The sequence below is a fragment of the Malania oleifera genome, chromosome 5 (genome assembly GCF_029873635.1).
Source record: "Malania oleifera isolate guangnan ecotype guangnan chromosome 5, ASM2987363v1, whole genome shotgun sequence".
NCBI lineage: Eukaryota > Viridiplantae > Streptophyta > Magnoliopsida > Santalales > Ximeniaceae > Malania > Malania oleifera.
The window spans coordinates 92,862,096-92,874,696 of NC_080421.1; the positions used below are offsets into that span (position 1 = coordinate 92,862,096).

Consider the following 12,601-nt stretch of genomic DNA (forward strand, 5'->3'; position numbering starts at 1 on the left):
CATATGAATTGATTTTGGTGGGAACATCTGTAAAAAAATTATATAATCCGTGTAGCCAAAAAAGGAAAATTCGTATAATCCTGTCATATTGAAAAATATAGAGGGGAAAGGGGGTTTATATAGGTTGAGGGGAGACCCAATTCCTCTTCTATGACTTGGTGTTGGGGGAGGCACTCAACTATCCAAGTGAGCTACTAAGCTCACTCAGCTGCACAGTGTAGGAATAAGATAGGAGAAAATGTTGCAGAATAGAAAATTGCTTCAAGGCACGTTACAATGTCGTTTTCCTTAAAAACGTATTGCCTCCGCCAAAATAGTGGTAGTGAGTGCAAATACGTTTTTCAGGATACAATTTGAAGCCAAAATTTATTATTGATATAGTTTGCGTGTACACAAACGAAAACTGATCATAAACACCCTTAGAATAATCTGAACAAATTTTCTGGAATTCTATCTCTGCAAAAAATAGAATCCAAATTTGAAAAAGATATAATTTGTGGAAGCTTTATGTAAGAAAGAGAAGGAGAGAATGATGAGTTTTTTTTATTTTTCGTGGAGTTAATTCTGTCTATTTTATAGACAAAATTATGCCTTTTTTGAAAGATTGCGTCTGTTCAAATCGCGAAGCAGATTTGAATTGGTCGCACTCGGCGTCGACCTGGTCAAGATTCTCAGGAATTCATGTTCAGTCGATGGTACCGTCGACCAGGTGCTCTTGGTCGCGCCACTTGATCCTAAAAATTGTAATATTAGTTTTTAACCATCCGATCATGATCAATGGTCACGATCTCACAACGATGCAAGCGTGCAAAGTGCCAAGTGCTAAAATCTTATATTTTAGAAAATATTCCAACATTCCCCCACCATTTTCAAAATATAGATGAAAAATGATTTATTCAAATAAGAGATAATTTATGCATAAATGAACGTGTTTTTAGACTTGAACTTCATTAGTGATCATATCAAAGTAATCAGGATATATAGTGAGAACTTGAAATAGCAACTCTTTTGATTAACCAGATAATATCACACACAAATTATTAGATCTTGAGCGTACCAAAGCCGACGCCTGGATTGCATTGCGTCTATATCTAGTTTGATAAGTGCTCTAGAATAAATCCATCTCATAGGAATCGCACCATTCCAACACTTATTCTCGGTAGGTTTATCACAAGCTACCCCTATAATTAAAATACTCACAGAACCTATTATAATTCTATTAAAGCTTACGATCAACCTTCACTTTTTCACAGTCAGTTAAAGCACTATTTTCCTTGGGAGGAGTATGTGACACGTATCGATTAGATTTTAGTGCTCCAGTCACGACATATGATGTACTTTGCTCATTGAACTCAAGCGCCTTGAAAAATTTCAAGTGTTGAGTAGAGTTCCATCATTGGTGCCTATGGGTTAGGAATTTAGTCTAATCCCCATTTGATGTGTTCAGACCATGTCTCTTGCAAGTCCTTTTGTTAATGATCAGTAACATTTTTGACTTACAAACAACAACAAAACAAAACCAAGCCTTCGCCACAGAGGCTATGTCTTAGAACAATATGACTAGATTTACCATTATATTAACATATATATTACTTATATGCCCGTGACACAGTTGCTCACTGTCTCAATGCAAAGATATAGGTGGCATAGGCTTGGCCAAATTGGAATTTCTAATAGCACATTCCTAAGCCATTTTGCCTCTTTGCTTACAGAAGCTAAAGCCACAAATTTTGATGCATAGTGGAATCTGTTATAAGACTTTGCTTTCTGAACCAGGAGTTAGCTCCTTCCAAAAGGATGAATACTCCACCACTAGTGATGTAGATCATTCAATCAGTGATCAATGGTCTGTGAATCCTTTCCAAACAGTTAAGATATCCTTAAAAATTATGCCCATAATCATAGTATTTTTCAAATACTTACACTCTATATATAGGCTTGCCAATGAATACATAGGATACTAGTAATCTACTAAGTTTACCTACAACAAACGCAATTATATGCAATGTGTAGTATACTATGTCCTAAAACGATTTATGCCATAAAGAAAGTGAATCAATAATATAAAACATAAACATTCACTTATTTATATTAAGCTTAAACATGCCCTAAAATCTTATAGCCTTTTTCACACAAAGACTCACCCTGTGGAGAGTACAAATTTGTCAAATTCACAACACGAACTTAAAGCCAAAAATTATTAAGTAGGCTTCCAGAAACTTAGATTTTCCTAAATTTTTGGACAGGTATACATAAGAGAGTCAAACTTACTTTGAAGTAAAATTCAAAGTGACATCCCTTTGCTTTCCTACAGTAGTGACAAAATTACCATGTAGTGAAACATTGCCATCTTACAACGGTCATACTTGAGAATGAAACTCGTCTTGCAAACATGTCTTGTTGCAACCCGAAGTCAATTACCCAGCAATTATCCTTCATAAATCATAGCCACAAAGTGTTAGAGTGTGTTTCATCTTGTTTTTCTGAGAGATGACATTTACTTTTGTAGTGTCCAGATTTTCCAAAATAGAAGCATGAACTTTCTTTTCTATTTTGCTTCTTAACAGAATGTGTACTTCCTCTTCCAAAAATTCCCTTTTTGGGATGTGTTGGAGTTGTTTTACACTGCTCCTCTTCAATTACATATGCAATTGGAAGTATGCTCTTCTGCATATTTTTGGTTCCGCCAAACACTTCCTCAACTTGGGAATGTTGTTCCAATTGTTCAAAGACATATCATCCTTCGTGTGTTTCAAAGATTTTCTAACATTTTCAGGATGGATGTTGGTAATTATCATAATAGACGAAACAAGAATGCATTATTCATTTTCATATCATGTTGATTAAACTGGTTAGGATCTGCTAAACTCCATGAAGCTGCTCTACAAGGACTTATATCAACATGACAAATTGAAAAATTTTCCAACCTGAAAATTTATTACTAGGTTGATCATTGTGAAATACTTGGGCCAAGTGCATCCCACAGCCTCTTTTGTAGCGCCATATCCTAATATAGTCGAAACTTATTATCGACATTGAATTGCCAATGTGGGCCTTTGCATCTATCATCTCTTGTTCCCATTTAAGTTGATGTCCTATGAGCCCCCCCCAAGTCTTATTCTATTCATAGTAGGTTTGGGAGTCGTCAGAACATGCACACTTGAGCTCCGCCAGAGAAAGTGAAATCTTTTCTACCAGCGCTGAAATTGCTTCCAGCGAATCGTTCAAGTTGACAAATCGCAGCGAATTCCTCGAGGTTGAAGAACTAGCCATGCTGGACATAACTTTCAGAGTGTAGAATAAGATAGAATAAAATGATATTTATAGAACAGGAAAATGCTTAAAGGAGGTAAAATGTCGTTTTCCTTAAAACGTTATTTGCCCCCACCAGATTGTGTGTATTGAGTCAACAAATGCGTTTTTAGGATACAATGAAGTTTAGAATATAATCTGATATCAGTTTGCGATATACACAAACGAAAACTGATCACAAACACTCATAGAATAATCTGAACAAATTTTTTGGAATTCTATCTCTGCAGAAAATAGAATCTATATTTGAAAAAGATATAATTTGTGGAAGCTTTATGAAAGGAAGAGAAGGAGAGAATGATGAATTTTTTGATTTCTGTTGGAGTGGAGTTAATCTGTCTATTATAGACAGAATGATGGCCTCTTGAAAGGTTGCGTTTTTCTCCACAATGTGCGAAACAGATTCGACTCGGTCGCACCTGGTGTTGACCTAGTCGAGCTTGGTCGCGCCCCTGGTCAAGACTCTTAGGAATTCATGTTTAGTCGATGATACCGTTGACCACGTTGCACCTAGTCTCCTGGTCGAGCCACTTGATCTTAAAAAATATAAGATTAGTTTTTAACCATCTGATTATGATCAATGGTCACGATCTCACAACGATGCAAGCGTGTAAAGTGCTAAGTACTAAAATCTTATATTTTAGAAAACATTCCAACACACAGTTGGGAGAGTTCTATCCTGCATAGGAAATGATGGAGAATGTCAGCCTCCCACCAAATTATAAAACTGAAAACCCATTGCCCCTTTACGCAACCTACCTTTCATTCATCACCCGCATGCCTTCTGAACGTGCTCAAATGGCTGCCTTATGAAATGGGCTTGGATGGACCTCCTGATATGTTTGCCTGACTAAATAGGATTGTGCTAAACGTCCTTTGCTTTAAAATTTTTAGGGAAGTGGGTTTTCGAAAAAAGCTTAAAAGCGGTTAAAAACTGAATTGAACCAGTGAAGTGAGTAAATTGATAATAATGTGAAGAAACTGGTTTCAATTTGGTAAGGTTTGTTATTTCCAAAAACAATCTTGGTTGGTTCAATTCTCGGTATTGGTCAAAATTAAACCATAGTACACCTTAAGGGTGAAGAATTAAAGATGGAAGAATAACACCCTAGGCAGAGAATACCCTGACAGTGAAGGCCCCCTAAAACTTATAAGAATGACAACACCAGAGCAAACACGAGGATTCCCAGTTGAACTGAGTGCTAATCTCTTACAAACAAAACAAAGAATGCCCAGTTGCAGCTAAGAGAATATTTTCAGAAATTTGAATTCTGAGAAGCTTGCCACAAGAAAACATCCAAAGCTTGAACCAGAGCGTACTGCCATAACTTTCATTGAATTAGACCAATATCTGATGGATTAGAAATATGCCTTGCAAAATTGAACCCAATCTCATTGATGATGAAGAAACTGATGAACACAATTTAGCCAGTCTGAAACCCAGCCAGCTGAGAAAAGGACAAAAGAGAGAAGCAATTTTTGAAGCTACAATTGATCATGATTAATAAAACCCAGTGTCCAGTCCTGACCAATTTATGATGTACACCTATGATGATCATAAAAAAAAAATTGTCAAAGCTAGAATTTATGATTTGGCCCCATATGAAAATATAAAACAATGTAAGATTTTTCTACTTTGCTATCATTGTGATGCCCTCAAAACAAGCTTATTCCCTTGTATCAATATTAAAATTGAAATTTGAGTCACTGTTGTAAATGTGTAATATAAATTTAAGTCATCTTTCTTTGGGTGAAAAATCATTTTCTTTTTGTTCGTTTTATTTAGGTTTGAAACTTTTCTTATTGTTTCCAATAGAAACCGGTTTTATATTAATATTTTATATATGAATGTGCAATTTATTTAATGTTTTTGTATATTTAATATTAATCTCCTGCTGCCTCTAATCATAATTCTTGACTCCACCTTAGGAGCTTTCTGTGAATGTTTATACTTTTAGGCTTGTTATACTAGGGTTGTGAAACTATAAATCCAGTATCATTAGCTTTAATTGCTTAATGGAATTCATACAGGGTCTTCAATGCTAAGCATCTGCAGTATTTTTATTTTTATTCTTGTTCTTTGTAAATGGTGATCCTCAGGCTGTGTTCTTGGATCTTTGGTTGATTGGATTTCTTCCACCACCGCACCCCCCCCTCCCCCACACCCCAATTTTATGTACTGATTCTGCATTTTCTTTTTCTTACTCACAGCCTTTGTCTTGAGGCACCCTCTTGTTGGCAGTGCAGTTTTTGGAGCAACCAAGTCATGGCAGCTCAGAGAAGTTATCAATGCAAGCAAAGTTGAACTCACGCCAGAAATAATAGAAGACATTGACAAGGTTCACGCAAGGTTTCCAAACCCTTGTCCCTGAGATCAATATTTAATTTATACTGCTTAGTTTCTCCCGCAGGGGGAGGTAGAAGGATATCCTGTCATCTCTTGTATGCTAATAGTCACTGAAATAGATGTGCTAGTAGGTTAACGGTCCAGACAGGGCAGATTCTTTTTTTAATTGAAACATGAGTCTGACATATGATGGTGATTGGTGAGGTGTTAACCAAGAGGATCTTAACGCTTGGTGTACATTTCAATAAAAGTCAACACTAAGGTAGTGTTTGGGAGGTTATTTTGCAGTAGTCCATGTCTTCAAAATAAAAATAGTGTCTGGGAGAAATAGATTTCGAAACACTGGTCTGTTTGGATTTTGTAAAAATTTAATATAATTTTATATTATGATTTGTTTAAATTTACATAAATCCAAATCCAAACTTAAAAAAAATATTACCTCAATACAATTTTTATACCTTTGCTGTGTTTGGAAGATGTCTTAGATTTAGATTTGTGGATTTGAACAAAATATCAAATCTATGTAAATTTAAATCCAAGGCTCCCAAATGTAGTGAAGGTTCGTCTAAATCTGCACAATTTTAAATTTAAAAATCAAAATTTGTGCTTCTAAATTTATTTTAAGTCTTTTTGACTTTGGATCAAATTTATATAAATATAAATCTGAAGTCTTAAATATATTTTCAAAATGCACCATTAGTAAGTGGTGAGAATTTTATATATTTAGATTATATATGAAAATACGAATAGAGAAATTGGTCTGTACATTGTTATATTTTGTCATGACAAAATTTAGATTGTAGGTTTTAATTGAATTTGTATGAATTTGAACATAATATGGTATGGTAGAATACAACAACAACAATAATAAAATCAAGTCTTAAGTTTCATTTAGCCCGAGTCAGTTATATGAATCATTTTTTGTTAATTTATGTGATTATATATTATTTCTTTTAATATATTCAGGGCTATTAAATTCTTACTTATTATCTCATTTCAAGTTAATTTATGTTTATTCCTCCCCCTTCTATGTGACCTACATTACAAGTGATCAAATTATCAGAGTCGTTCCACCGTTCTCTTATTTTTTATAGGAGTTATAGCTAACTTACTGCGAATATATTCATTCCTTATAGTCAAATTCAAGATTTGAAGTATTATCTTATTTTTGAAAAAGTAATAAGGCATAACATCTCTTAAAATTTTTAAGTTTAACAAAAATGAGCTAAAAGTACATTTGATATTTATTTTAAATAGATTGACATTTGAACGCAAAAATCTTTACGCTCCACATATATAATATATATGTGTGTATATGAATGTGGTTATGTACATTTGTACACATATTAGCTGAAAAAAAAATTAATTGCGATCAACAATCGGGCTTAAATTAGGCTGAGTATGAAATTTTTAGATCAAATTTTCATATAGTTTAAATTTAAGGAATGAAAATGGCAACTAAATGAAATTTAAGGGACATGTAAGTATGATTTTTCTTATAATAAGTAAATAATTTTTTCTTTTTTGGAAACTCATGCTAATTACTTAAAAAGTGAGTCAAACTTTTAAAAGTAAACATAAACTAAAATTATAAACCTAAGAAGAGAATGAATATTAAATTCGTTTAAAATGAGAAGAAAATCATTCATAGGGGTGGCAAATGGGTTAATGGGTCAAGTTTGGACAGATCATAAACGGGTAAGGGTTAAATGGGTTTGGGTTCAGATTAACCTTTTTAATAACGAGTGACTAATATATGAACCAAAACTTGTCCGTTTAATAAACGAGCTGTAAGCGGGTGATCCGTTTAAAAAATAATTTATATATTTTATTTTTTCCTTAATTTTTTTAAAAGAAAAGCACTCCTCATTTTGTTTTTATTAAATCTTAAAAAAAACATAAATATTTTTTTATCTGAAGCAGATAATAGACTGTATTAGCCTATTGGGGAAATGGAGCTAGAAAAAACACAAAGAAAATGAGAAGAAGAGAGAATCAAATTCAGATTAGTCAATGAAAGCGCATAAACAGGACATGGGGACCAGAGATCATTCATTGACCAGAGATAATAGTTATTTCTTGTATATTCCTTTCTATTTCATCTAACATGTAATAAAAAAGTAATAGAAATTCATATCGTAAAATTTGAGAATAATTTTTCCTTATCTACTCCTCATTATGGATTTTACAAAACAAACGTAACCTTAAATTTTACTTGTGTTCTATTTGTACAATATTAAAATACAAATAGATAATAATGAAAGGTTAATAAGAAACCTCTAAATAATAACATAAAATGGTTAAAACAATTAACTTCCAAGTAACAAGTCTACTTGACACGATTGAATTCTACATTAATATAGCAATACAATATTCTAGTTTAATTAGATAATTAAGAAAATTATAAACAACAACATAAAATGGTTGAAACAATTAACTTCCAAATAAAATGTCTACGAGTGAATTCTACATTAATATAACAATTAATATTTTAATTTAAGTTTGAACCACTTTATTGGGTAATTTAAATATTATTTCAATATTTTGTGAATTAGAAAGTAAGATACAAAGTTGTGACAATATGTTTTAGTCAAAGTCAACAAAATACTAAGGGAAAAAAAAAACATATTATGGCTAATTCACTAAACTCTTTGAACTGAGCTTAAAAGTCTTCTATTTTTTTATTTTTTCATTATTGACAATTAAAATTTAGGATTTTGTTGAATTGGAAAGTCAAAATGGAACACAATTTGGTGGTGCAAGGTTTAAAGTCATGTACACCTAGTATACCATGATTTATCTCTCTACAGGAAATTAGATATATAAAGAACTAATAAGCACAACCATCCCCTATCCTTGAACACTAAGCAATTAAAAAATGTGTCTAAGCTCCTAATGATCCTTTAGGCATATTAAATAGCAAACAATCACTTCTTGACGCATAGTCAAACTCAATATTTCTAGATTTTTTAGAAGAAAATTAAGAATCATGTCTTTGAAAATCGAATCAGTGGTCAACTCGGAAAGGCTGCCAGATCAGTTAAACTAGTCTGATCAATAGTTGAACTGGTGATGTCAGTGTGATGCCATAATATATGTTTATATATATAATTATAACTAATAAAAGTAGAAGATATCTATGAATTACGTCGTATATACTTAATATTTATCTCTCAAATTCAAATAAGATCATAGTGACCTTCATCTTCAAAATATCAATCAAAATAAAATTTAGGTTCAAACATATAATATGATACAAGAATGCACAATAAAGTCTAGACTCTTCATCATCTAATTCAAAGTTTAGTACTTCAAATTTCAAATAAGCATTACATATTGTTACATAAAATAGTCATGCAACATTACAATATTACAAGTTTACAATCCAATATTTAAAAGCTTCAAGCCCCTTAGAATTACACATTTATATCTTATACTTAGCAAAATCATAGACAAGATCATTGAGCCTGGAATGTTCTAATCTATTTCTTCTCTTGGTATTAAATTATTCTAAGGCAAACCAATTACGCTCACATCTAAAAGAAGTGGTGATTTGACTTAAAATTAAATTGGTCAATTTTCACACAAGTCGAGCACAAGATCCATGAACTTGCCACCATAAATCTATCATTAAATAATATTAATATAAGAAAATATATTCCACAAACCATTATTCAAAATTAAAGAGCAAAAATGAAAATTACTAAGAGATGTATGTTTACGAGAAGTAATGGCAATAGATGTACCAAAAGTATCCCTCTCTTCCATGTATAAAGAGGTTTCATTTGTACATTGAACTTGAAGGTGCACATCATTACCATAGAATTTTACTATAACTTTGATAAGTTTAGCACAATAATGAAGTCTTATCTCTCTAGGAACAAAATAGTAAAATCAAGCTAGATTAAGCAACCATCCACTAACATGAATTATATGACAAAGCTGATACCCACCTCTCCTAAATAATTTTCAAAAATGGTTTATAAGCTCTTTTTTTGTCCCACTAAATGTCTTTTTTATCGTTGTTTTTGCTCTTTTAATTCCCTAAAAAAGATAACCCATTGATGGTCTCTCATCACTATTAACCATGCGCAAAACTATTGAATTTTTTAGTCCGTCTCTTGTTTTGATCATGACAAACCTAATATCTCATCTGTGTGCTAAGTGTATGAACATGTTTAATTTTCTAAGCATGGATGATAGATAAGAAATGGAAGCCGAGAAGCACTTAAACGAGCACAATCCATGCTATAGCAAAGTAGCAAAGCATAAAGTTCTTTCACTTTTCTTTTAAGTTGTATTGTATTGCGTTATATTTTTTTGGGTTTGTTATAATCCTTGGTCTGTAATAGTTAATGCATGACATGCATGGTAGGATTATAAGATCAAATGACCATAGGGAAATCAATGACCATAGAAAAGACTTCGGTCGACCGACGCTAGGTTTTTAGGCTAAATTAAAAAGTTTAGGCCGTAGACTGACCCTAGGTCCTTGCACTAGCACTTATGTTAGTCCCCATTTTCATATATGCTATCAAGGGAAATTATTATTCAAAATCAGGACTCAAATGCACAACCTAAGTGTGCTCGGTCGACCGAACCAGAACCTACATAGAAGCTTTGGTCGACCGAACCTCCTAGAGTCAACTTGTTGACTATTCGGTCTGCAATTTTAAAATGAACTTGAACTGTATGGTCAATCGAATTGACACGTGGGTGATTCCCAACGCTCTGGTCGACCGAACCCTTAGTTAAAATCTGACCTAGTCGACCGAACCTCGAAAGGTCCAAAATCGCCTAAATATGGTCGACCAAAACCTCAGTTCAAAAATGCCACGGTCGACCAAACTTTGTGATATGGTCGACCAAACTTAAAATATGGTCGACCGAAAACTCTCGAGTTGCCTAATTTTTATCGAGGTAAAATAGGGTTTATTTTTTATTAACTTTACTTAAACTTTTTAAAAATACTAGATGAGTCCTGAACTATAGAGACCCAAAGAATTATAGTAATTAAATAATAAGAAAAAAGGAAATTCTAGGGAATTTCTGTAGGGTCTCGTCGACGAGCGCAACGTGTTCGTCGACAAACACGCTTATTGGGATCGTCGACGGGGGCATGCATCTCGTTGACGAGGAATTACCAAGAGAGGGGTTTCAAGGCCTGAAATTCGTTGATGAGGAGTAAGTGCTCATCGATGAACCTCCTTCTTGCGCTCGTTGATGAGTCTACACTTTATAAATATGCTAAACTTGGGCTTGCAATGAAGAATTTTTGCATGTAGGGTTTCTCTCTCTAGGAAATACGTCCTCCTCACCTTCTCTCCAACTTTTTGGCTCGGATCTTCGCTGGATCAACGATCCAAAGCCGCCATGCTACTCCTGGGAAGTTTCTCTTCATTTCTGTAGGAGTAGATCGTTGGTTAGGCCAACTTGGGCGTCATCCCAAAATTTGGGTAAGTTGATTATTTTAATATTTACTAAGGTATTTGGTATTTCTGGGCTAAGGAAAGGTATTAGATGGATAATACTGAAGTTGATTAGGGGAAAATGTGAATTTTAGGGTGTTGTGCTAGGAACATTGCAGGTGTAGGATTGGATGTTATGTGGGCTTCTCAGTAAGTTAGGTAAGGGGATAAACTAAGTGAGAATTTTTCATCAAATTATTATTATTTTACAGTATTAAATTTTAGGAAAATATGTAAATTATAGAATTATGTTTGGGAAATACTGTTATGAACAAGAATATGATTTAAACATATATTATAAAAAATTATGATTTTGGAACAAATTTTATATTTAGAATGTTACCCATTTCTGTGTGACATGAGTTTAAATTTCCACGTAATCATGTATATCAGAATAATATGTTTTTTCCCAGATCAAGCATGATATGATAGTTTTCTGGGTAATTATAAAACAATACAGGAACCATGATTTTATGAATATAATGGTTAACAGTACAGAGAAATCATGTTCAGTATATTATGATATGCCGGCGTAGATGTCGTGATTCATGTTATGTTATGCCGACGCGAATGCCATGATTCATGTTAGCGCAAATGCCATAATCATATATGATTAGACAGAATTCATGAAATATTATCATGTCAGATATTACTATGAAATACGAAATAGTTATGTTCAGTATATGAAACATATTATATGTTATCAGAACTCGGATGATATGGTTTAGTTTAGTTTTCAGGAGCATGGTACGTAACTATATGTTTAGAATTATAATAGTGCTTCCACACGATCAGTAGTGTGGGAGATGACAGTCGATGTGGCTTCAGTGTAGAGTGGAGTTGTTCCCTTGGCAGTCTGGGACCAGGAGGGGCAGACCCATCGTACTTATAGACTTATGTTTGATCTAGCATGGTCGGCTAGCAATTGCTAGGTCCCGCCTTCGGGCTGCACAACCTAGTCATGTGGGGATAAAACATGACATCAACTAACTATCCATCGTGGGTGTTATTTCAGTATTGTACAGTTATATAAGACGATTTTCATGTACATAAATCTAATATGCCTTATTATGATATGACAAATCATGTTTTACTCAGTTTTGCTACAGATAGATTTTACTAAATATGCTTATTATACTGTTTATATGTATATAACACGAATATGCTCATGATGTCATACACTAATGTTAGTTTATTTCCCTTATTGGGAGGTGTCTCACCCCAACATTTCAAACATTTTAGGAAATCCAGGTAGATGAGCAGATAGAGCTCTGCACAGTAGAATCCGACCGTGCTACCCTATTAGAAGGGTGAATTGTTGAGCTAGGGTTAGATTTATTTTTTAGAAATGACCCTAGATTACTTTTTGGTCTTTTGGTGGATGATTGTATATATAACAGATTTAGTAGAACTCTGGTATTGTGGTTGGTTGGATGACACGTTTGTAATTCATATTTCTTGCTGCTTAGGTATC

The 12,601-nt window shown here is 33.4% G+C and overlaps 1 protein-coding gene across 3 annotated transcripts in view; it reads left to right on the top strand.

The window, feature by feature from the left end:
* The window catches only part of LOC131156370 (uncharacterized), a 47,074-nt gene extending 41,135 nt beyond the window's left edge, over positions 1–5,939 (top strand). For 2 of the 3 annotated variants that reach the window (XM_058110001.1, XM_058110000.1), the window contains one exon: positions 5,524–5,939. In XM_058110001.1, the coding sequence (XP_057965984.1) occupies positions 5,524–5,684 (161 nt within the window). In that variant the 3' untranslated portion in view covers positions 5,685–5,939. The remainder of the gene's footprint in view (positions 1–5,523) is intronic. The other variant, XR_009136978.1, reaches the window with a different exon arrangement.
* Positions 5,940–12,601: the final 6,662 nt, after the last annotated feature.